At 45.1% G+C, this 26,260-nt stretch overlaps 1 protein-coding gene across 1 annotated transcript in view; it reads left to right on the top strand.

Moving 5' to 3' along the window:
- The window catches only part of LOC141273396 (alpha-2-macroglobulin-like), a 155,210-nt gene that overhangs the window by 9,902 nt on the left and 119,048 nt on the right, over nucleotides 1–26,260 (top strand). The window contains exons 4-13 of the mRNA XM_073685164.1: nucleotides 234–286; nucleotides 539–559; nucleotides 753–906; nucleotides 987–1,071; nucleotides 1,337–1,448; nucleotides 9,688–9,802; nucleotides 10,897–11,006; nucleotides 11,087–11,245; nucleotides 11,392–11,619; nucleotides 14,200–14,266. Coding sequence (XP_073541265.1) covers nucleotides 234–286; nucleotides 539–559; nucleotides 753–906; nucleotides 987–1,071; nucleotides 1,337–1,448; nucleotides 9,688–9,802; nucleotides 10,897–11,006; nucleotides 11,087–11,245; nucleotides 11,392–11,619; nucleotides 14,200–14,266 — 1,104 coding nt within the window. The remainder of the gene's footprint in view (nucleotides 1–233; nucleotides 287–538; nucleotides 560–752; nucleotides 907–986; nucleotides 1,072–1,336; nucleotides 1,449–9,687; nucleotides 9,803–10,896; nucleotides 11,007–11,086; nucleotides 11,246–11,391; nucleotides 11,620–14,199; nucleotides 14,267–26,260) is intronic.

Below are 26,260 nucleotides of genomic sequence, written 5' to 3'. Positions count from 1 at the left end.
GGCTCTAACTTATTTGCATCTTATCAAACCAGCTAAATCTGCAGGGGGTTGAATACTACTTGTAGGCACTGTATATTGTCTTGTATAGTGATTGTTATTGTATTACTTGCCTATGTGACTCACTTTCCAATTGATTCTTGTACGTTTTTGGATGTTCTGATTTAATAACTCACTTAAAATTAAATTATTTTCAAAAAAGTTTATCCAGTAACTGTTTGTTTGCTTTTTTTCAGTAAAATTTAGAATTCTGTCCCTTAATGAAGATCTCAAACCAGAAAACATTGCGGTAAGTCCAAAATAACAGTAAGTCATTTGACTACTGTTAAACTTATAGCTGCCCATACTATACCTCTATAAATCTATAATATTATATGGAATTATCCAGAAAAGAAATCTTGCCATTATTTCCTTGTATATCATACTCTACAGAAGAACGTTTAGATGCAGTTTGAATTTCATAACTTCACTTTAAGAACGAACATTCTAAAAATGTTGTTTTTTTTCTTTTATTTATTTATTTATTTATTTTTTACTCTAGATCCCTATGGTTCAAGTACAGGTAAGAAAATATCTGAAAAAAATATAATAATAATAATTTAAAACCTCATACTGAATTAATAGTTGACTAAAAACAGAAACGTCTGTATTATTCCTTTCGAATTTTCTATTTTTGCGTGTTGTTGAATTTATAAAAAATGCTAATAGAAAGTTTGATCAATTGGTAATATTCAGTCTGAGATTGTTCTTTTTAGGACCCAGAAAAAAACAGGATTGGTCAATGGTTAAATGTGACGATCAATCAGGGGATTGCTGAGCTGTCCCTCGCTCTTTCCTCTGAGCCCATCTTAGGGGAATATTCCATCAGGATAAAAGACACATCCCATTCCTTCACTGTAGAGGAATATGGTGAGAAAACCTTTTTTATGTCCAATATCTAAAATATGTTAGCTCATTCATTTTTAATTTACATCTATGATGTCTTTCAGTACTTCCAAGATTCGAGGTCAGCGTCCAGTTCCCTAAGGATATTCTGATTAACATTGATCAGTTTCCAGTTAAAATTTGTAGCAAGTGAGTTAAAAAAATGTTTCCTCTATTTGAGTCAAGAACTCCAATTCTGTTAGATCTATAGGAGGTCAAACCCTCATTGATCATACTTTTATAACTGACTGATCGGTTAGGGACAGCCAAAGTTGCCAAAAGAATGTATGCCATAAACACGTTTTTTTAATGAAGTGACATTTTGATGTTTCTTTCTATATCAATGAACCTTTTCTTGCCTTTACATGTGAACAATTCTTTGTCTTTTATTAAATTGTATCTAATTTTCTCTTAGATACACATATGGGAAGCCAGTCCAGGGGGATTTTACAGCTTCTATTTGTTGTAAACATTTTTCCTTTCATTGGTGGAGTGCCCCCTCTGAATGTGTTGATTTCACTGGAAAGGTGAGATCCTGTTGTAGAAAACTTTACAATTGTGAAAAAGTATCAGATAACTGAAGAATTTAACTCTAAATCTGGTATTCTATACTCTTCAATCAAACTGTGACGCTGAGTCACTTCTTACGGACTAGCCGTGAGTCAGGATAGTTAAAGAGTCCGTGGTCAAAAAGCTAGGAGGGTATGTCTTAAACAGAGGGAGGAGACAAAGGCGTAGTCAGGTAATGGTCTGAGGTCAAAATACCAGGAAGATAGCGGATCAGAACAAAGGAGTTAACAGTCAGATGGTCTGTATGAGGTCCAAGATTAGGCAACGAAAGATCAACAAACCAGACACAAGGCACAGAGCGACAACCACATAAAGCTGAATGTCTGTCTGGTAGAGGTCTGCGACTAACAGCCCAGTTAAGTAGCCGGACAATCACCTGGGACAATGAACACTTGGAGAAAAGAAGAAAGGATAAAGGGGCGCAAATGGGTGAAACCTGGATGTGAAGGGGTTAAAAGAAACTGGTGGGGCTCACCTTACTAGGTTGTGCACCCCTGCACAACCTCAAACAAGACAAGAGGGAAATGCTGACACAGCTTGCAGACCGCAGGAGGGCTGTAGACCGGCAGTCACGTGTCCCAGCGTCAATACAGGTCCTGGAGTGATCGCATACCGCTGGCTGCTCACACACCACTGGAGGGTTGGATTTCAGCGGTCATGTGACCAAGCATCAGCAAGGTCCTGGAGAGACAAGGGGTAAAGGCAAGGTCCTAGAAAATCTCCAAGCAATAGGCAGCTCCACCGCTACCCTCAAAGAAGGAAGTAGGCAACAAGGAAAAAGAAAAAGAAAAGGCAGTTTGGAAGGAGCACCAAATAGCTAGGATGAGGCAAAGAAGAGGGATTAAAATTTTTGATTTATTAATCACAATGCGTTTCGGCGGAAAAAACCTGATGAAGGCGTTTTTTCCGCCGAAACGCGTTGTGATTAATAAATAAAAAATTTTAATCCCACTTCTTTGCCTCATCCTAGCTATTTGGCGCTCCTTCCAAACCGCCTTTTATGTTTCTTTTTCCTTAATGAACACTTGGAGACAGCCAGCACCTCAGATTGGACGGCTGAGTTGTTAATCAAAACACCGACATTTCAGCACACCCCTGCACCAGACTGGAAAAATGAGCTGTCAATCAAAGTACTGACAGCTTTAGCACATCCCTGTACGAGATCTATACTAAATTGGATGAATCATCAGTAGCTGCATCCCAAACACACTGAAGGGTGGAATCATGATACAAACTAGATGATTGTCCTTGGTCATTTTTAAAAATGTAATGCAAGAAGAAATTAATAGGAATATTACTGAAAAGAACAATAACTAAAAATGCAAAAGACATGTATGCAGGTTTCATGGTATATTCGGCCAAAGGATAGTGATAAAAGATACCTCATATTGACACCACCACATTACACCTACAGGAGCTTTCTCATTCTAAATCCATAGATATTAATACAAAGTTGGTCTCCCCTAACTCTTCCTCACCCACCCTCCCCCGCAATATGCAGCTATGAAAGCTTCCTTTCTTTGGGGATTTTTGCCCATTTGTCCAGGAGACCATTTGTGAGGCAAGACATTGATGTTGGACGAGAGAGCCTGGTTTGTAATATCTATTCTAGTTCATCTCAAAGTTGTACGATAAGATTGAGGTCAGTAATTTATGTGGTCTAGACAAGTTCTTTCACCCAAACAAGCCTGTATGGAACTAGCTTTGTCACTTGGGCCCAGTCATGATAGAACAGAAATTGCTCCCACAATGTTGGAAGCTACAATTGTCCAAAACGTCTTTGTATGCTGATGCGTTAACATTTCCCATCTCTGTGAATCCCACAGCATTATCCCTCCTCCACCAAACTTTACAGGCATTTGCCAAACCAAAACTCACCCATCAGATGCCAGATAAAAAAAACGTGATATTTCCCTCCACAGAGCATGTTTCCAGCGCTCTTATCGTGGCAGCTTTGCAACACTCCATCCAATGCTTCGCATTGTGTTCGGTGATGTATGACTTTCATGAAGTTACTCTGCCGATGTTAATACTAGAGATGAGCGGTGTTCGACTAGAACTGTTCGCCAATCTCAAATTCGAGCTGTTTTGGGCGGTGTTCGAGTTGTTCGACGAACCCGAACGATTTGCAAAAAATTCGGCTGTTCGAGGTTATGTTCGATAACTGTTCGTGCACCAAAAGCGTGTCCTGCATGTCTGGCGCTATTTAGAGCACCAATCATGCAGGGATTGTCTGCCACTCACTGTAATGCCACAGCCATGGTGGTTGTGGCATTACAGTGATTGCCCAAATCGATGGGAACAGTGCCAACAGTGAAACATGAAAAGCCGGCAATTCAGCAGCGGCATACACCTGTACCCGACAATTTAGAACCGAAAGAATAGAGCTTCACACATAGATTAGATAGATAGAAACATGTCAGCCACATATATACGAAGTACAGTGACAGTGTTGCTTACTGTACTTGTCATTTAGCGTAAAGGATTTATCAAAAAAAATAATAGTGTTTTCATGCACCGTCTCTTTAAAAAAGCCGGCCGGCAATTCAGCAGCGGTACCCGACAATTTATAACAGACAGAATAGAGCTTCACACATAGATTAGATAGATAGAAACATGTCAGTCACATATATATGAAGTACAGTGATAGTGTTGGTTACTGTACTTGTCATTTAGTATTAAAATAAAGGATTTATTATTAAAAAAATTGGCGTGGGGTTCCCCTTAATTTTAGGCTCTAGCGGAGGTTAAGCAGACGGCTGGGGCAGATGTTTGAAGCCTGGGAAGGGGGTAATACCCACGGAGCTTCCCAGGCTACTAATATCAGCCCCCAGCTGAATACATAGCCTTTACTAGCTATTAAAATGGGGGACCCCCCCAAAAAAATGATGTGGGGTCCCCCCTAATTTAATAGCTAGCAAAGGCTAGGCAGACAGCTGGGGGCTGATATTAATAGCCCAGGAAGGGAGCCATGAATATTGGCCCCCTCCCAGGCTAGAAACACCAGCCGTCAGCCGCCCCAGAAATGGCGCATTCATAGGATGCGCCAATTCTGGCACTTAGCCTCGCTCTTCCACGCTGCCCTGGTGCGGTGGCAGGGGGTAATAGGGTTGGGGTTGATGTCAGCTTATAATGCCAGCTGACATCAAGCCCAGGTTAGTAATGGAGAGGCGTCTATAAGACACCCCCATTACTAACCCCATAGTCAAAGTTAAAAAAAACACAAACACCCAGAATAAAGTCCTTTAATTGAAATAAAGACACAATCCTTTATTGTTCTAAATTAAACCATACTTACCATCACGCCCATTCCAGCTGAAGCCAACGATCTCCTGCAATAAAAGAAAAATAATAAAGCAACCTCATCCTTACCTTTCCATGGTTCCCACGACAGCTTCAGCTCTGCTACATCGAGATGACAGGCTGGACCGCAGCAGAACGCTGCCATCCAGCCTCTCATCCCGCAGACACTGAGAAGCGCAGGCTTGCTTGCGCTGCTCAGCGTCTCTCTGTGACGACATCCAGATGAGCCGAGTTCATGTCCAATGAACTCGGCTCACCTCATGCACGTCACTGACAGCGTGGGAAAATTCTCACGCTGAAACGGTGAGTGCAGGAGTATTCTCCCACGCTGTCAGTGACGTGCATAAGGTGAGCTCATGTCCAATGAACTCAGCTCACCTCCTGCACGTCACTGACAGCGTGGGAGAATTCTCCTGCACTCAGCGCTTCAGCGTGAGAATTCTCCCACGCTGAAGCGCTGAGTGCAGGAGAATTTTCCCACGCTGTCAGTGACGTGCATAAGGTGAGCTCATGTCCAATGAACTCAGCTCACCTCCTGCACGTCACTGACAGCGTGGGAGAATTCTCCTGCACTCAGCGCTTCAGTGTGAGAATTCTCCCACGCTGAAGCGCTGAGTGCAGGAGAATTTTCCCACGCTGTCAGTGACGTGCATGAGGTGAGCCGAGTTCATTGGACATTAACTCGGCTCATCTGGATGCCCTCACAGAGAGACACTGTGGAGCGCAAGCAAGCCTGCGCTTCTCAGTGTCTGCGGGATGACAGGCTGGATGGCAGCGTTCTGCTGCGGTCCAGCCTGTCATCTCGATGTAGCAGAGCTGAAGCTGTCATGGGAACCATGGAAAGGTAAGGATGATGTTGCTTTATTATTTTTCTTTTATTTCAGGAGATCGTTGGCTTCAGCTGGAATGGGCGTGATGGTAAGTATGGTTTAATTTAGAACAATAAAGAATTGTGTGTTTATTTCAATTAAAGGACTTTTTTCTGGGTGTTGTGTTTTTTTTAAATACTTTACTAGAAATTCATGGTGGTCATGTCTAATATTGGCGTGACCCCATGAATTTTGGGCTTAGGGCCAGCTGATAATGCCAAGCTGGCCCTAACCCCTTTATTACCCAGTGAGCCACCGCATCAGGGCCCTGGATGAGTTGGGTACAGCGCCAGAAGATGGCGCTTCTATGAACGCGCCATTTTCCGGGGTGGCTGCGGACTGCAATTTGCAGCGGGGGTGGCCCAGAAAGCTTGGGCCTCCCTGCGCTGCGGATTCCAGCCCCCAGCTGCCTAGTTGTACCTGGCTGGACACAAAAACAGGGCGAAGCCCCACGTCAATTTTCTTTAAATTATTTCATGAAATAATTAAGAAAAAAAGGGCTTCCCTATATTGTTGTGTCCGGCCAGGTACAAATAGGCAGCTGGTGGTTGGGGCAGCCCGTTCCTGCCTGCTGTACCTGGCTGGACACAAATATAGTGCGAAGCCCCACGTCAATTTTTTTTTAATTATTTCATGAATTTCCTGAAATAATTTAAAAAAATTGAAGTGGGGCTTCGCACTATATTTGTGTCCAGCCAGGTACAGCAGGCAGGAACGGGCTGCCCCCAACCACCAGCTGCCTATTTGTACCTGGCCGGACACAACAATATAGGGAAGGCCTTTTTTTCTTAATTATTTCATGAATTTCATGAAATAATTTAAAAAAAAGTACGTGGGGCTTCGCCCTATTTTTGTGTCCAGCCAGGTACAACTAGGCAGCTGGGGGCTGGAATCTGCAGCGCAGGGAGGCCCAAGCTTTCTGGGCCCCCCCCCGCTACAAATTGCAGTCCGCAGCCACCCCGGAAAATGGCGCGTTCATAGAAGCGCCATCTTCTGGCGCTGTACCCAACTCATCCAGGGCCCTGGTGCGGTGGCTCACTGGGTAATAAAGGGGTTAGGGCCAGCTTGGTATTATCAGCTGGCCCCAAACCCAAAATTCATGGGGTCACGCCAGTATTAGACATGACCGCCATGAATTTCTAGTAAAGTATTTAAAAAAAACACAACACCCAGAATAAAGTCCTTTAATTGAAATAAAGACACAATTCTTTATTGTTCTAAATTAAACCATACTTACCATCACACCCATTCCAGCTGAAGCCAACGATCTCCTGCAATAAAAGAAAAATAATAAACCAACCTCATCCTTACCTTTCCATGGTTCCCACGACAGCTTCAGCTCTGCTACATCAAGATGACTGGCTGGACCGCAGCAGAACGCTGCCATCCAGTCTGTCATCCCGCAGACACTGAGAAGCGCAGGCATGCTTACGCTCCTCACTGTCTCGCTGTGACGGCATCCAGATGAGCCGAGGTCATGTCCAATGAACTCGGCTCACCTCATGCACGTCACTGACAGCGTGGGAAAATTCTCACGCTGAAGTGCTGAGTGCAGGAGAATTCTCCCACGCTGTCAGTGATGTGCATGAGGTGAGCTCATGTCCAATGAACTCAGCTCACCTCCTGCACGTCACTGACAGCGTGGGAAAATTCTCCTGCAATCAGCGCTTCAGCGTGAGAATTTTCCCACGCTGTCAGTGACGTGCATGAGGTGAGCCGAGTTCATTGGACATGAACTCGGCTCATCTGGATGTCGTCACAGAGAGACGCTGAGCAGCGCAAGCAAGCCTGCGCTTCTCAGTGTCTGCGGGATGACAGGCTGGATGGCAGCGTTCTGCTGCGGTCCAGCCTGTCATCTCGATGTAGCAGAGCTGAAGCTGTCGTGGGAACCATGGAAAGGTAAGGATGAGGTTGCTTTATTATTTTTCTTTTATTGCAGGAGATCGTTGGCTTCAGCTGGAATGGGCGTGATGGTAAGTATGGTTTAATTTAGAACAATAAAGGATTGTGTCTTTATTTCAATTAAAGGACTTTATTCTGGGTGTTTGTGTTTTTTTTAACTTTGACTATGGGGTTAGTAATGGGGGTGTCTTATAGACGCCTCTCCATTACTAACCTGGGCTTGATGTCAGCTGGCATTATAAGCTGACATCAACCCCAACCCTATTACCCCCTGCCACCGCACCAGGGCAGCGTGGAAGAGCGAGGCTAAGTGCCAGAATTGGCGCATCCTATGAATGCGCCATTTCTGGGGCGGCTGACGGCTGGTGTTTCTAGCCTGGGAGGGGGCCAATATTCATGGCTCCCTTCCTGGGCTATTAATATCAGCCCCCAGCTGTCTGCCTAGCCTTTGCTAGCTATTAAATTAGGGGGGACCCCACGTCATTTTTTTGGGGGGGTCCCCCATTTTAATAGCTAGTAAAGGCTATGTATTCAGCTGGGGGCTGATATTAGTAGCCTGGGAAGCTCCGTGGGTATTACCCCCTTCCCAGGCTTCAAACATCTGCCCCAGCCGTCTGCTTAACCTCCGCTAGAGCCTAAAATTAAGGGGAGCCCCACGCCAATTTTTTTAATAATAAATCCTTTATTTTAATACTAAATGACAAGTACAGTAACCAACACTATCACTGTACTTCATATATATGTGACTGACATGTTTCTATCTATCTAATCTATGTGTGATGCTCTATCTTTCTGTTCTAAATTGTCGGGTACCGCTGCTGAATTGCCGGCCGGCTTTTTTAAAGAGACAGTGCATGAAAACACTATTATTTTTTTAAATAAATCCTTTACACTAAATGACAAGTACAGTAAGCAACACTATCACTGTACTTATTATATATGTGACTGACATGTTTCTATCTATCTAATCTATGTGTGAAGCTCTATTCTTTCTGTTCTAAATTGTCGGGTACAGATGCTGAATTGCCGGCCGGCTTTTTTAAAGAGACGGTGCATGAAAACACTAATATTTTTTTTAATAAATCCTTTACACTAAATGACAAGTGCAGTAACCAACACTGTCACTGTGCTTCTTATATGTGTGACTGACATGTTTCTATCTATCTAATCTATGTGTGATGCTCTATTCCTTCTTGTCTAAATTGTCGGGTACCGGTGTATGCCGCTGCTGAATTTGCCGGCCGGCTTTTTTAAAGAGACAGTGCATGAAAACACTATTATTTTTTTAAATAAATCCTTTACATTAAATGACAAGTACAGTAAGCAACACTATCACTGTACTTATTATATATGTGACTGACATGTTTCTATCTATCTAATCTATGTGTGAAGCTCTATTCTTTCTGTTCTAAATTGTCGGGTACAGATGCTGAATTGCCGGCCGGCTTTTTTAAAGAGACGGTGCATGAAAACACTAATATTTTTTTTAATAAATCCTTTACACTAAATGACAAGTGCAGTAACCAACACTGTCACTGTGCTTCTTATATGTGTGACTGACATGTTTCTATCTATCTAATCTATGTGTGATGCTCTATTCCTTCTTGTCTAAATTGTCGGGTACCGGTGTATGCCGCTGCTGAATTTGCCGGCCGGCTTTTTTAAAGAGAGTGTCTTCTGAGCAGTTTGTCAGCTTTTGGACACCTTTGCAGGTGTTTTCTATGTGTTTCTATGTGTTTTTGTTTGCCTGCCATTGGTTTTAACGGTGTTCGACGGTGTTCTAAGGTGTTCGACGAACAGTTCGACGAACAGTTCCTCGAACATCCCGGTGTTCGACGAACCGAACCCGAACACTACGGGGGTGGCTCAACACTAGTTAATACCAGAGGAGGTCTGAAGTCGGCAGTTATGGAGATAGCAGAGCGTTGGTGATTTTTCTGCCTTCTGCTCCTCAGCACTCAGTGACCACAATGTGTAACGTTACGGGGTCTCAGCTATGTGGCTGAGTTGCTGCGGTTCCTTCCACTTCTCAATAATATCACTCAAAGGTTGTGGGGGAACATTTAGCAGGGAAGAAATGTTATAGCTACAGCTTTGAATCTGAGTTGTTTCTTTCACACAGTTGGACAGATCTGGTTGCCATACCGTTGAGGTCAAGTCTTCGCTCATTAAACTAAATGAGTCTCTCATTGGAAGTGAACTGAAAGGTACTGCTTCTGTTACAGAGGAAGGCACTGGTAAGTCTGATTTATCTTAGACTGTGAAGCCTGTATGCACATGAGATGGCTGTCAGCCAAACAATGGTTTGGCTAATTGTTGGGCCGGCAGCCATCTCAACCAGCTCTCCCATACGCAGGAGTGCTTGTTCGGCCATGTGCTAATGTATTTTCTGTGAGAGAGTCACTGTCATGCATATTTGGCTGCAGGTTATCCCCGGGAAAACAAAAAATGTGGTAGTCCAAAAATATATATGACAAATTCTTGGTTCTCCTAACTTACATTTATCCAAGGCTCTCATACACTCATTGACTGTCAGCCAAACCTGTCGAAATGTACAAGTTCAGACAACATTAGACTCTGTGCATTTAGACTGTCAACAATGTTATTACAGTGCATATAGATTATATTACAATGATGGAGGTCAAACCGCAATTTGATTTTATTTAATTAGTCACTGTTGTGTAACTGCACTGTAGCTTGAGAAAAGCTATAAGGGTGTGCAAAGTTTGTAGTTGCACCAGAGCCCCGGTGTCTTTGGGTCCCCTCTTCTACATAAGAAGACACTTGAAATTTAAATGTCACATGGTAGATGTCAAGCTATTTTAAACTGGGGCCAAGAGCTTCCGTTTATGTTTCTGACTATAGAGTGGGCTTTAAAGCCTCCAACTAAACTCAGGAAAAATGAACTCTGTTCTAAGTGTGAACAACTTTAGAGAAAAAGTAAGAAGCAACAGAAAGTTTCAGGATGGAGAGCAGGGGTACGGTTCTGGTGGGAAGATATCTCTTTGAGGGAGTCCAATCTATCTGGGTTTCAGCGCAAATGAAATAAAAGTGGGCACAGGGACAGATGACTGGTACCCCATCACCATTATGCAATGATAATAACTATACCACAATTTAAACTTTTCTGCTTAAAACCAAGTTACACAAAAATAATAAATGGCAAATGGTAGGTGCCAGAAAGGAACAGGATAACTAGAAACTGTTCTTGTAGTTTTCCTGATGCCTTCTGTCTATAATAATTATGTGCAAAAGAAATGTGATAATAACGCAAATTATTTTTTTATAATACATTATACAATGTTTTTCCCATTGTTCTTTCTTTACGTAGGAGTAGAGCATTCATCAACCGGTCAAATCAGTATAACCAACATCATCAAAAAAGTGTCTTTTATTAATGCTTACACTAACTACAAGCGTGGAATACCATATAGTGGTTTGGTGAGTAGCTTCATCCTCATATACTAGGTTTCTAAAGTCAAACTCTGTTTTTACATATTATATATAATATCTTATTCCAGGTTAGAGTGGAGGATTCTGGAGGTGTTCCTCAACCAAATATTAAAGTTGTCCTGAGTCACAGACGTGATTCAGCGAGCCAGACCTTAGTGACCAATGAGAATGGTGAAGCTTTATTTATTTTGAACACAGCCAACTGGGAAAACACCATATACCTGACGGTATGAGTATACATGTGTAGGTGTGATCGGTGAAACGTCTTCAGAGATAGGTTCTGTTGATGACTAACATACTAAACATTGAAAACAAAAATGAGATTATACATTTTTCCAGTAGAAGACCATGAAATGTATTTTTTTTCCTAAAGGCTCTAATAGACCAGAAGAAGGAACTAAAAGTGTTTGATAGATATAGGAATAATTTCCATCAAGCCTCACAACGTGTCGTCCCCTTCCACTCTCGGAGCAAGAGCTACTTGAAACTCAGCTCACTGGATCATGTTCTCCCATGTGAGGGCCGTCAAGATGTCCTCGTGGAATACATCATTAGCCACTCAGAGCTGAATGAGGTCAAAAAGTTATCCCTGCATTACCTGGTGAGACATGTGAACTATATGGTTGTAATAAATATTTTTATTAGAAAATCAATGTGACTTTTCTAGTGCCCACTATTGTCAACTGACCATCTATAATAAAAGATGGAGAACAAAGTCCAGGGGTCACATATGAAGCTGCTCAAGAACCTGTGCAGATATCCCCTATTAACAGGGTATATAATTTTAGAAATCAATGATATCAACAGAATATACTATAAATATATAGTAGAGGCAGATCCCACCAAAGGATCCAAATCTATTTCACACACAATCTGGGAAAAGTGGTCAGAATTCCAATTCTTTTATTTGGAGATTCCAACTACCTCCAATCCATCTTCACCACTTGTCCACCTCTACTCCCATCCATCTCTCCACCACCACTTCCATATCTATTATACAGCTAAAGATGCAAAATTGACATAAGTAAACTTAATATTTAGTGCAAATTATTGTACATCATTTTAATATATAGGAGCAACATTTTTTTTAACCTTTATTTTTTGTAGACCAATTGCATAATTGTAATTTATCTATTTGATAAAATAATCTGAAAACTTGTGCATAGTTATTTGTACTAATAGAATTGGGTCTGATTAGTGGATTTCAGTAATCAATGTACTGGGTTTCAGTAAAAGCTTTTCGGTAGCTACTTGAAGAGACCACACAATACTACTATATAGAGCTCACATAATATCACACATGAAATATGTATTCTCAAATAATGCTAATATACAGTGCTATATAGTAGTGTAACGGAAGTCCAAAGAGCCCCAGTGAAAAATTTGAACCTGGACCCCAACCTCCATGTTGGTCATGTGTGGCCATCTGCCATTTAATAATGCTGGCACCTTCCTGTTATAATGTCCCCTGTCCTGGTCCCATTTTTGTAATAATGTCCCCCATCCTGGGTCCCTTTCTGGAATAATGTCCCACATACTGGTCCAATTTCTGGAATAATGTCCCCCATCTTAGGCCCCTTCCTGGTATAATGTCTTCTTTCTTGGCATAATGTCCTCCATCCTGCGCCCCATCCGGGTGTAATGTCCTGTGTCCTTACTGCAATAATGTTCCCTATCCTGGCCCCTTCCTATAACAATCTACCCCATCCTGGTATAATGTCCCCTATCATGGGACCCTTCTTGGTAGAATGTCCTCCATTCTATAACAATGTCTCCCAACCTGGGCTACTTCCTGGTATAATGTCCCCCATCCTATAACAATGTTCCCCATCCTGGTATAATATCTCCCATCCTAGGCCCTTTCTGGTTACAGTGACCCCATAATGGGCCCCTTCCTAATGTAATGTCCTCCATCAGGGGCCCTTCTTGGTATAATGTCCTCCAACCTGGTATATTGTTCTCCATCCTGGGCCTCTTCCTGGTATAAGGTACCTTCTGCCGCTCTTTGCCAACACATGGAAAAAACAATATTCTTCTTACCTTCCTCTTCTCCCACGACATGCGGCGTCCTCTTTTATAGCCTGCAGCTGGCTTTGATGTGCCAGCCATGGGTTGTGCATGGCAGTGTCACTGCCAATGACCCTGCTTGTGACAAGCACGCTGACATCAGCTGCAAGCATCTGATTGGCTGGTGACGATTAATGCAGGGCAGGGATCCGGCCAGTCTCTGTGCCACAATACACTCCAGCTGAATGCACGTCCTCGGATTCACATCCAACTGAAATAGGCACTTGTGTCAGCGGGCCCCCTCCTGCACATTATGCCCCTGGTGTTAAATAATTCTTAAAGGGGTTGTCCACTACTATTTAAAATATGTCAAAGCGTTTTTATGATGAAAAGCAGCTTCTTTGTAATTACCTCCCTCTGCCTTTTCTGCCCGCGAGCGGCGCTATCGGTGGGCGCTCACAGTCAGCACGTGACCCCCGGCTGCAGCCGGATCTGACATCCACTAACGTCATGACAAGTCTAGACTGCATCCGGGGGTCTCTCTCTTCCATGCTTCATGGTGGCTGCCGGGTTGTGGGCAGGGTTATCCCTGCGTGTCATACTCAGCATCCACCGTGCGCTCTCCTTCTCCCCATTCATTGGAAAGCACGCGGTGGATGCTGGGTGTGATGCGGGGGTAACCCCAGCCACAACCAGCAGCCACCGTGGGGACCCCAGTGCTGAGTCACGCCTCAATAGACGGGATGTCAGCGGGGGGGTCACGTGCTGCATGTGAGAGGCCAGTGATAGCGCCGCTCACAGGCAGAAAAGGCAGAGGGAGGTAATTATAAAAAAGTTTATTTTCATCATAAAAAAGCTTTGGCATATTTTAAATAGTAGTGTACTACCCCTTTAATGATTTTAGGTTACTCCAAGGATTTCCCCATAAAGGAGGAACTTGGGCAATTGCACATTTAGCTAGCCATAGCAACCAAAACCTAAAAAATTGGTAAAAATACAGGGGAAAAAACAAAACAAAATTAGCAAATGGGATAGTAGTGGTGGTAGAGTTGTGCACAGTAGCCAAAATACTATGTATATGTAGACATTAATATGTTATTTCCTTCTTCCAAATTATCATCTTCTTTATTATACTTATCATCATCATCCAATCAGTATTATTATTTTTTTACAGCTGGTTTCCGAAGTTTCCATTAAAGATTCAGGTACCATGGAAATTATAACTGAAGATGGTGATAAAAGTAAGACAAGCTCCTAAAAACACATCTGTTGCTTTTAGGGTCCTCTCACAATGCCGTATAAGACGGCCGACTGCTATCCAATGTTTTATCGGATAGTACTTGGACCAGTGTTATGCTATGGGGCAGCGCAGATCTGTGATTTTTTTCGCATGCCGATTCAGCATGAGAAAACAATCACAGCATGCTGCGAGTGCATCCAATAATATGATTACACGCACCCATACAAGTCTATGGGTACATGGAAAACACGAGTGCAGTGCGCCATCCGCGGACAGAAACAATGGAGAAGATGAAAGAATTAAGTTCTCCATCTTCTCCGCAACTGTGCTCCGATTCTCCCATTTGAGGGAATCATAGCACACTCAGATGACACTCGGACCAAACTCTGACATTAGCATAATCGGATTCTCTCGCAATGCGAGATCATATGGCAGCCTGAGCTTACTCTTAAAAAAGTCTGCAGCTTTTTTAATATATGCATTATTGTTTATTTTTTTTATAGCAAAAACAAAATCTAGAAATACATTTAATTTCGATCCATAAGTCATAGTATACTTCATGAGATATCACTTATGTGCATAACCTCACCACTTTCTAACCGCTTAAAAAAGATCTGTCACCAGTAGTGTTGAGCGAGCATGCTCGACACTGCTCGGTACTCGCCCGAGCATCACGCTACTCGGGATGTTCGGCGAGCACCGAGCATTTCCGGGTTACTCGGGCGGGAGCTCGGGTCTCCGCCCTGCATGTTTGGCGCTCTTTACAGAGCCAATGAACATGCAGGGATTGCCAGCCAGTCACTGTAATGCCGCAGCCATGTTGTTTGTGGGCATTACAGTGATTGGCTGGCCACACAGCGTCACCTCGAGTATTTAAAACCGGGCGCCGCCATCTTGGACACAGTCGCTCCGGATCAGACAGTGTAGGGACAGCGCTGCTGATTTAGGGAGAGATATATCCTGCAAAATAGTTAGTGTAGGGTCTGTAAAGGCTGCCAGATCAAACAAACAGTCCTTCTCAGGACTAATATCCATCCCAGGTATATCAGGCAGGCAGGCAGGCTGTATAGGAGACGCAGTGGTTATACCAGCAAACGCTGCATTACAGTCCTGTGTGCTGCTCCTGTTGCTGAAATTGCTGGACTTAGCTCCAGGTTCCCGAGGCCAGGAAAAATCCTTTTTTTTTATCTAAATCCTCTTTTTTTTTTCCTCCTTCACAATGTACAAATACCCATCTTATTAACATTTTGGTGTCCCACCCCCCCAAAAAAAAAAAGTGTGCCTCTGATTTTTCAGACACAAATATATCTGTTGAAAATAGTCTGGTGTAGGCCAGAGAAATAGAAGTGTGGTTTTGCAGTTCTATGGGCCATTTGTATCTAAAAAAAACAGTTTGAGTGTGTCGCTCACTGTTCAGCCGCAAATATACAGTACAGACCAAAAGTTTGGACACACCTTCTCATTTAAAGATTTTTCTGTATTTTCATGACTATGAAAATTGTACATTCACAGTGAAGGCATCAAAACTATGAATTAACACATGTGGAATGATATATTTAACAAAAAAGTGTGAAACAACTGAAAATATGTCTTATATTCTAGGTTCTTCAAAGTAGCCACCTTTTGCTTTGAAGACTGCTTTGCACACTCTTGGCATTCTCTTGATGAGCTTCAAGAGGTAGTCACCGGAAATAGTCTTCCAACAATCTTGAAGGAGTTCCCAGAGATGCTTAGCACTTGTTGGCCCTTTTGCCTTCACTCTGCGGTCCAGCTTACCCCAAACCATCTCGATTTGGTTCAGGTCTGGTGACTGTGGAGGCCAGGTCATCTGGCGTAGCACCCAATCACTCTCCTTCTTGGTCAAATAGCCCTTACACAGCCTGGAGGTGTGTTTGGGGTTATTGTCCTGTTGAAAAATAAATGATGGTCCAACTAAACGCAAACCGGATGGAATAGCATGCTGCTGCAAGATGCTGTGGTAGCCATGCTGGTTCAGTATGCCTTCAATTTTGAATAAATCCCCAACAGTGTCACCAGCAAAGCACCCCCACACCATCACACCTCCTCTTCTATGCTTCACGGTGGGAACCAGGCATGTAGAGTCCATCCGTTCACCTTTTCTGCGTCGCACAAAGACACGGTGGTTGGAACCAAAGATCTCAAATTTGGACTCATCAGACCAAAGCACAGATTTCCACTGGTCTAATGTCCATTCCTTGTGTTCTTTAGCCCAAACAAGTCTCTTCTGCTTGTTGCCTGTCCTTAGCAGTGGTTTCCTAGCAGCTATTTTACCATGAAGGCCTGCTGCACAAAGTCTCCTCTTAACAGTTGTTGAAGAGATGTGTCTGCTGCTAGAACTCTGTGTGGCATTGACCTGGTCTCTAATCTGAGCTGCTGTTAACCTGCGATTTCTGAGGCTGGTGACTCAGATAAACTTATCCTCAGAAGCAGAGGTGACTCTTGGTCTTCCTTTCCTGGGGCGGTCCTCATGTGAGCCAGTTTCTTTGTAGCGCTTGATGGTTTTTGCAACTGCACTTGGGGACACTTTCAAAGTTTGCCCAATTTTTCGCACTGACTGACCTTCATTTCTTAAAGTAATGATGGATACTCATTTTTTTTTACTTAGCTGCTTTTTTCTTGCCATAATACAAATTCTAACAGTCTATTCAGTAGGACTATCAGCTGTATATCCACCAGACTTCTGCACAACACAACTGATGGTCCCAACCCCTTTTATAAGGCAAGAAATCCCACTTATTAAACCTGACAGGGCACACCTGTGAAGTGAAAACCATTTCCGGTGACTACCTCTTGAAGCTCATCAAGAGAATGCCAAGAATGTGCAAAGCAGTCATCAAAGCAAAAGGTGGCTACTTTGAAGAACCTAGAATATAAGACATATTTTCAGTTGTTTCACACTTTTTTGTTAAGTATATAATTCTACATGTGTTAATTCATAGTATTGATGCCTTCAGTGTGAATGTACAATTTTCATAGTCATGAAAATACAGAAAACTCTTTAAATGAGAAGGTGTGTCCAAACTTTTGGTCTGTACTGTATATATTTAAAAAAGTCTGGTATACACCAGTAAATTATTACTGTGGTTTTGATGTTCCACGGTAAAACATCTCTATTATCCTGTTTTTGGCATTTTTTGCTGTATAAAAATAATAACAGTGTCTCCCTGATTTTTCAGACACAAATATATCTGTTGAAAATAGTCTGGTGTAGGCCAGAGAGACAGAAGTGTGCTTTTGCTGTTCCACAGTAAAAAATCTCTATTATCCTGCTTTTGGCATTTTTTGCCGTAAAAAATAAATAGTGTCTCCTGATTGTTCAGACACAAATATATCTGTTGAAAATAGTCTGGTGTAGGCCCGAGAAATACAAGTGTGGTTTTGCAGTTCCACGGTTCAAACCTCTGTATTATCCACTTTTGGGCCATTTGTATCTAAAAAAACAGTTTGAGTGTGTCGCTCACTGCTCAGCCGCAAATATATATATATTCAAAAAAGTCTGGTATACACCAGTAAATTATAACTGTGGTTTTGCTGTTCCACGGTAAAACATCTCTATTATCCTGCTTTAGGCATTTTTTGCCGTAAAAAATAAATAGTGTCTCATGATTGTTCAGACACAAATATATCTGTTGAATATAGTCTGGTGTAGGCCCGAGAAATACAAGTGTGGCTTTGCAGTTTCACGGTTCAAACCTCTGTATTATCCACTTTTGGTCCATTTGTATCTAAAAAAAACAGTTTGAGTGTGTCGCTCACTGTTCAGCCGCAAATATCTCTATTTAAAAAAGTGTGGTATACCCCAGTAAACAATAACTGTGGTTTTGCCATCCCACGGTAAAAAATCTCTATTATTCAGGTTTTGGTAGTTTTTTCCGTAAAGAAAAACAGTAGTGTCTCCTAACTGTTGTGACACAAAAATATATCTGTTGAAAATAGTCTTGTGTAGGCCCGACATCCCAGTGTGGTTTCGCAGTTCCACGGGTCAAATCGCTGTACTATCCAGTTTTGGGCCTTTGGTATCTAAAAAAAAAGCAGTTTGAGTGTGTGGCTCACTGTTCAGCCGCAAATATCTCTATTTAAAAAAGTGTGGTATACCCCAGTAAACAATAACTGTGGTTTTCCTCTTCCACGGTTCTAATCTACTCTTTATTACCCTTTTTCCATTGATAGTGCAAGTGTAAGCTATTTTACTTCATTTACAATGGGCAAGGCGCGTGGCAAGGGACGTGGAAGTGGACGTTCTGGTGATGGTTCGTGCAGAGGACGGGGCCGTGGCCAAGGTGAATATGTGCCACAACCAACAGCCACACCTTCTCGCTCCCACTTCTTGACCGAATTACTAAGGAAGCACAGAACAACACCAGTATTGAGAACTGATCAGGGTGAACAGGTTATTAATTGGATAGCAGACAATACTTCCAGTTACCTGGGCACCACCACCTCCGGTCTGTCTTCCACACGGTCAACTCTTAGTAGCCGTGAGTCTCGACCGCATACTCCTCCTCACCCTGATGCTCCTTCCTCTCACCATGCCGAGTGTCGTCAGACAGCAAGTGATCCCACACTTGGACACTCTGAAGAGCTGTTCACTGGTCCATTTCCATATTTGGGCCCCTCGCCTGATACGATTGAAGTGGTGGAACAGGAGATCCCATGTTGCGATGCCCAAATATTTGAACAGCCACGGCCACAGGAAGTCGACGTTGGCAATCTGTCACAAGAGGTGGACGATGACGAGACACAATTGCCAGGAAGTGAGGAGGAGGATCGTGGTGCGCAAGTGGAAGAGGAGGAGGTGGTGGATGATCTAGTAACTGACCCAACGTGGAAGGAGGACATGCAGAGTGAGGCCAGCAGCACACAGGGGGAGGGAGGCAGAGTACCCCAACAGGCAGGAAGAAGCAGTGTGGTGGCCGCAGACAGAAGGCAGGCAACTGTTCCCCGTAACACCAACACGAGGGACGTTACCAGTACAAGCGGTAGGTCTTCCAGAGTCTGGAATTTTTTTAAAGACTCTGCTGATAACCCCAAAAAGGCCATATGTTCCACCTGCCATGCCAGCATCAGCAGGGGTGACAAAACTGCCAGCCTGACCACCACCAGCATGATCAGGCACATGGCAGCAAAGCACCCGACTTTGTGGGGCGAAACCCAGGGTCCACGACCAGTGTCAGCGGGTGTCACCACTGCTTCTTCCACTGTTGTGCATGCAATAGAACCCCCTGTTGTGTGTGCAAGGCAATCCCCTGTCCATACTGCATGTAAAGATGCCCCTCCTCTCAGTCTTCACTTGTTAAGGCAGTTTCTCAAGAAACAGCATCAACGTCCATGTCCACGTCCCACCGCAGCGTTCAATTGTCCATATCCCAGACCTTTGAACGAAAGCGGAAATTCGCAGCTTACGCCCCACAGGCCACAGTCCTAAATTCGCACATTTCACGACTGCTTGCATTGGAAATGCTGCCTTTTAGGCTGGTGGAGACGGAATCCTCCCTCAATCTTATGGCGGTGGCCATCCCTCGGTACTCGGTACCCAGCCGACACTATTTTGCCCGGTGTGCCATCCCCGCACTACACAAGCACGTGTCCCAAAGCATCTGCCGTGCCCTCAACAACGCAGTTACTGGGAGAGTCCACCTGACAATGGACACGTGGACAAGTGCTTGTGGCCAGGGACGGTACATCTCTCTGACGGCACACCGGGTAAACATAGTGTAAGCCGGGACCCAGTCGGACCTTGGGACGGAACACATCCTCCCCACACCGAGGATTGCGGGCCCTATGTCAGTCAGAGTTGCCCCCACAGTGTACAGCTCCTGCGCATCCTCCTCCTCCTCTTCCTCCTCCTCCTCATGTTCAGCCTCCATCTCAGATATCACCACATCAGTTACAAGCTGGAAGCATTGCAGTACTGCCTCCGCCAAGCGGCAACAGGCTGTGCTGAAACTCATAAGCTTAGGTGATAAACCTCACACTGCTTGTGAGTTGTGGACAGCTGTGAAAGAGCAGGCAGATCTGTGGCTGAGACCGTTGAACCTACATCCCGGCATGGTCGTGTGTGACAATGGCCGTAACCCGGTGGCGGCTCTGAGGCGAGGTGAGATCACACTTACCATGCCTGGCTCATGTGCTTAACCTCGTGGTTCAGCGGTTTCTTAAATCGTACCCCGAGTTGCCAGATCTGCTCGTGAAAGTACGCCGCCTGTCAGCTCATTTTCGCAAGTCGGCTACAGCTTCCGCCGCCCTTGCTGTGTTGCAGCAGCATTTGCAGCTTCCGGCACACCGACTGGTGTGTGATGTCCCCACATGTTGGAACTCTACCCTCCACATGTTGCAAAGGATTTGTGAGCAGAAGAGAGCAGTTGTGGAGTACCAGCTGCAACAAGGCCGTCGACATTCAGGTTAGACTCCACACATAAGACCTCAGGAGTGGACCTGGATGTCTGACATATGTACCATCCTGACAAACTTTGAGGAGGCCACCAAGATGGTGAGTGGCGATGACGCCATCATTAGTGTCAGCATCCCACTTGTCTATCTTTTGCAACGCTCTCTGCAGAGAATTAAAGAGGAAGCATTGCAGCCAGAGTATGATGAGATGGATCAAGAAGCCATAGCGGGCGATTACACACAGCCCAGCCTCATCTCATCCCAACGTGCATTGGGGGACAATGAGAGAGAGGAGGAGGAGAAGGAGGAGGAGGAAGAACAGGAGCTGCTATCATGCGTTGTAGACGGTAGTACCTGTACAAGTGTCATACCGTCGGTTCAGCGTGGGTGGCCTGAGGACAGGGGGGAGGAGGAAGAGGAGGAGGAGGAGGAGAGCATGGTCAGTCGTCATCTTGGTGAGGACACGGAAATCTTGCCCGTTACCAGTCTGGCACGCATGGCTGACTTTATGTTACGCTGCCTTAACCGTGACCCTCGCGTTGTCAAAATGTTGGGTGACAGTCATTACTGGTTGGTGACACTTGTAGACCCCCGCTACAAGGAGAACTTTCACTCTCTTATTCCTGAGGTGGAGAGGTCTACAAAATGGGGCAATACCAGAAGGCCCTTGCTGCAGAACTTTTAAAAAAATTCCCATCTGAACACGCTAGCGGCAGAGGTCACAGTTCGTTGCCCAACCAAGGCGTACAGGCGAGAGAGATGCAACTCCAATCCAGCAGAGGCAGGGGAACACTGTCAACATTCTGGGACAGTTTTCTGACACCCACCCAGCTTACAGGCCCTGAGGCGCGGGGTACTCTCACAAGGAGTGGAAAGTTTCAAAAGATGGTGAGGGAGTACATGGCCGATCGTACCAGCGTCCTCCGTGATTCCTCTGTGCCTTTTAATTATTGGGTATCCAAGCTGGACACTTGGAATGAACTCGCTCTGTACGCCTTGGAGGTCCTGGCCTGCCCTGCCGCTAGCGTGTTATCGGAGCGTGTTTTTTGTGCCGCTGGGGAAATTATAACTGATAAGCGCACTCGCCTGTCAACTGACAATAGTGACAAGCTGACCCTTATCAAAATGAACAAGGGCTGGATTGGGCCAGACTTCTCATCACCACCAAATGACAGCAAAGTAACATAAAGTCAAATCCACTGTGTTATTTCGGGAGGTGTATTCACATGCACCGCTTCACACCCACACATGGGTATACGCTTCCTCGTTAATCTTCTTCTCCTTATCCTCAGCCTCCACCACCACTATACCACCAGGGTGCCAGCAAGTTCCTCCGTCCTAATTTTTGGCAGCTTTTGCTGGGAAAGAATAAGCAAATACCATGGGACACCCACTCCCCAATAATGGGACTTATGTTTGTAATATGCTGTACTGCATGGCTCTTGTAAGGGGCATTGCAAGGTGCTCCGTCCTAATTTTTGGCAGCTTTTGCTGGGAAAGCATAAGCAAATACTATGGGAGACCCACTCCCCAATAATGGGACTTATGTTTGTAATATGCTGTACTGCATGTGACGCGCCCCCTGGGCCGTGTGTACACGTGTGTGGGATACCCGGTGCCGGGTCTCTGGGGTCTGTAGTCTCCGTGGCGGTGACCCGGTCCCGTGGCTCAGGCTGGTCAAACCAGTGGCAGTCTTTCTTAGGTTTTGAGGTTAATTGTCCGACTGCGCCACCCGTGGATTGAGGTCAGGGAGTACCACCGCTGCGAGGCAGACCGCTGAGGCTGGTGTTGTGTGCGCAGCATAGAATGGGATAACTCCCCTCGGGAGGAGTATAGCCTCAGGGCAGTGAGTGTGGATGATGGGGGTGATGGTGCACGAGCGCAGCAGGAACGACTCAGAGTCTTTGCAGTGCAGTTCAGGGTCTTTACTGATGATTATAAGGTAGACCCTCCCGGGAGTACTGGCTAGCATAAGAGGCCTGGTCAGTCTGTGAGCAAGCAGTAGTTCCCCTGGCCAGGTGGAGTTGTAGGCCTCCCCGTCTGTCTGCACTCTTCCTGGCTACCTTGCTGTAAGCGGGTAGAAGTAGCCCACGTCCCTGAGTGTACCGTGTAGTGCTCACCCGTATGGCTGGTGACTTGGGGCCTTCTGTTAGCCTCCGCTCCACGACGGCGGTGCTGGTCCCTTGCTTGTGACTGAGCCTCTGGGCTTCTATGGCCAGAGGACCTGAAATCCCCTGCCGGCTGGTTTCTGCTGCTGGATATATAAGTCCTCAAAGCTTCGGACTCCTGTGTCCGGTTCCTATTGTCTTCTGCCAGGGCGAGCTCTGCTCAGCTTCCAGCCCCTGGTCTTTAGCTCCTAGCTCCTACAGAGCTCCTTGCTGTTACTTTCCCTTGCTCTCACTCTGACTCTGACTGTTCTCTGACTCACTCAACCCCGCCCCAGATCCAGTTTATAAGGGCAGAATTCTCCCCTCCCAGGACTGGGGCAGGAGGATGTTGCATGTTTAAGGGATCCTGACCAGGAAACCTCCCACTTGCTCTCCGACGTAATATCTCTATTACTGTGGTGACCAGACCCCTGGGGTGCCACACATGGCTCTTGTAAGGGGCATTGAAGTTCCTCATAATTTTTGGAAAGCCTTCCATTCACTGCTTAGGCCAACAGTGCACGGGAGACCCAGTTGCTATAAATCGAAAAAAAGGTTTAGTTAACGCCCTCTGACCTCCATGTCATTTCCAAGGGGCTTTGGAGTGGCTCGAAATTTTTGGTAGGCATTGCACTCACTGTATGCCCTATAACTGTGTAGCCGAACCACTCCTTTTGTGACAGAAACATATCCTACAAGACATATCTGGTTGACTGGCCTGATATTGATGTGAATGGTCCCTGTTCCTCCTGCTCTTTCTCCTTTGCCACCACCTCATCCATCATTTATCACCTGAAGCTTTGTTTTAACAGGAGTCATAGAACTGGGATAGTAGCAGGAAAACATCCAGCAATCCTCGGAGGAGGTAGGATATGCGCCAAAATGCGGACCACCTCAGGCCTAGCCGCTACTACATACATGCGCTTGCATTCCAAGAAAACAAAGCAGATGCTAACTTCTATCATTATCATCATGCTCCTCACCTAGGCACTCTCAACTCCCCTGATGGAGAAGCCAGGGCCCACCGGAGGAGTCTGGTTCTCTGGTGGGCTCGTCCAATGCTGCCCTAAAGCAGGCCAGGCTAAGAAAAGTGTGGGGGAATGTGACAGGAGAAATCAGGGTGGCTGGGGACCGAGTATGGACACCTGGCCGCCACCTGGCGGCTGGGGACCGAGCGTGGACACCCGGCCGCCGGGCGGCTGGGGACAGAGTATGGATACCTCGCTGCCGAAGCGGCCATGAGGTAGTGGCCAGCTTCGGCCTCCTCCAAACTAAAAGGCCCCATTTCAAGTTAAAGCTAGCAGTATGGTATTGCAGCCTGCGGGTGGGTGGGTGGTTGGCTGCATATTTTCGCTTGCATTGTCAGGAATGGGGGAGGTACAATTGAACACTGCCCTGGGACAAGGACTTGCACGGGGATAGTTGCAAGTCTGCATCTTCTGATGCGGCAAGGATCACTTCTGATGGGTACACTTTTAGACAGTGACCTGGGGGTCAGAGATGCTTCCAGGGGTCTTCCCCATGCTGATCCCTTGTCTTTTCAGCACTGTATGCGTGTGTCACACAGCACATGGCCAGATAAGGTTGTAAAATGTTAAAATGGCATTTCCCGGTGAACGCATTTGTCACTGTTGAAAGCAATACAAAAGTGCAAAAACGCATGAAAAATGCTACTTGTGAACATAGCCCAAGGTGTGGAGGAGTATTTTTGTTTTTGGTTATTTATTTTACCTTATACACAAGTTTTTACCCTGGAAAGGAAATTCCTTAACATATTTCACAGGAAAACCGTTTCAGTTTTGTTTTTGAACGTTTTATTGTGAGCCCGAAAAAGTGGCTTAATACCTCTGACCACGTTGTTGACAACAGTGACCTGGGGGTCAGAAATGCTTCCAAGGGCGATCCCCATGCTGCCCACATGTCTTTTGAGCACTGTCACTATCGTTTTGGGCACTTTTTAGGCTTTCTACAGACTGCCGGGGGTGCTGCCGCAAAAATGCTCAGGTCTCTCATAGACTAACATTGGGCTCGTTGCTCGGGTCGAGCACCCGAGTATCACGGTAAGCTCGGCCCGAGCTTCGAGCACCCGAGCATTTTAGTGCTCGCTCAACACTAATAGCTACCTATCAGAGATCAACTATTATATTTTTCAACATTTTCTTTTTTTTATAAAAGCTTTGCTGTGATTTTTTTTCAGTTTTTGTAACGGATCCTGTCCAAAAAGTCCTCCTCCTCAAAAACTTCTTCAGAACTCTTGGAAAACTCATTTCTTGAAGAAAACCGCTTTGCTATCCACATGGGAAGCTTTAGCTCAACACTATCAGTCGTCATCTTGGTGAGGACACGGAAGTCTTGCCCGTTACCAGTCTGGCACCCATGGCTGACTTTATGTTACGCTGCCTTAACCGTGACCCTCGCATTGTCAAAATGTTGGGTGACAGTCATTACTGGTTGATGACACTTTTAGACCCCCTCTACAAGGAGAACTTTCACTCTCTTATTCCTGAGTTGGAGAGGTCTACAAAAATGGGGCAGTACCAGAAGGCCCTTGCTGCAGAACTATTAAAAATATTCCCATCTGAACACGGTAGCGGCAGAGGTCACAGTTCGCTGCCCAACTAAGGCATACAGGCGAGAGAGACGCAACTCCAATCCAGCAGAGGCAGGGGAACACTGTCAATGTTCTAGGACAGTTTTCTGAGACCTGCCCAGCTTACAGGCCCTGAGGCGCAAGGAACTCTCACAAGGAGTGGAAAGTTTCAAAAGATGGTGAGGGAGTACCAGCATCCTCCGTGATTCCTCTGTGCCTTTTAATTATTGGGTATCAAAGCTGGACACTAGGAATGAACTCACTCTGTATGCCTTGGAGGTCCTGGCCTGCCCTGCCGCTAGCGTGTTATCGGAGCGTGTTTTTAGTGCCGCTGGGGGAATTATAACTGATAAGCGCACTCGCCTGTCAACTGACAATGCTGACAAGCTGACCCTTATCAAAATGAACAAGGGCTGGATTGGGCCAGACTTCTCATCACCACCAAATGACAGCAGAGTAACATAAAGTCAAATCCACTGAGTTATTTCAGGAGGTGTATTCCCATGCATCGCTTCACACCCACACATGGGTATACGCTTCCTCATTTCGGTTGTTTTTTGCTCTTCTCCTTATCCTCAGCCTCCACGACCTCTATACCACCAGGGTGACCGTGGTCCATGTTGCCAGCATTGCGAGTTCCTCTGTCTTAATTTTTGCAGCTTTTGCTTGGAAGGCATAGGCAAAGACTATGGGAGACCCACTCCCCAATAATGGGAATAATGTTTTTAATATGCTGTACTGCATGGCTCTTGTAAGGGACATTGCAAGTTCCCCCTTCCTAATTTTTGGCAGCTTTTGCTTGGAAGGCATAGGCAAAGACTATGGGAGACCCACTCCCCAATAATGG

Source organism: Phyllobates terribilis, unplaced genomic scaffold (genome assembly GCF_046119375.1).
Source record: "Phyllobates terribilis strain yellow unplaced genomic scaffold, ASM4611937v1 Scaffold_5__5_contigs__length_657084704, whole genome shotgun sequence".
NCBI lineage: Eukaryota > Metazoa > Chordata > Amphibia > Anura > Dendrobatidae > Phyllobates > Phyllobates terribilis.
The sequence above is the reverse complement of the archived record's forward strand: the minus strand, read 5'-3'. Positions and strand labels throughout refer to the sequence as shown.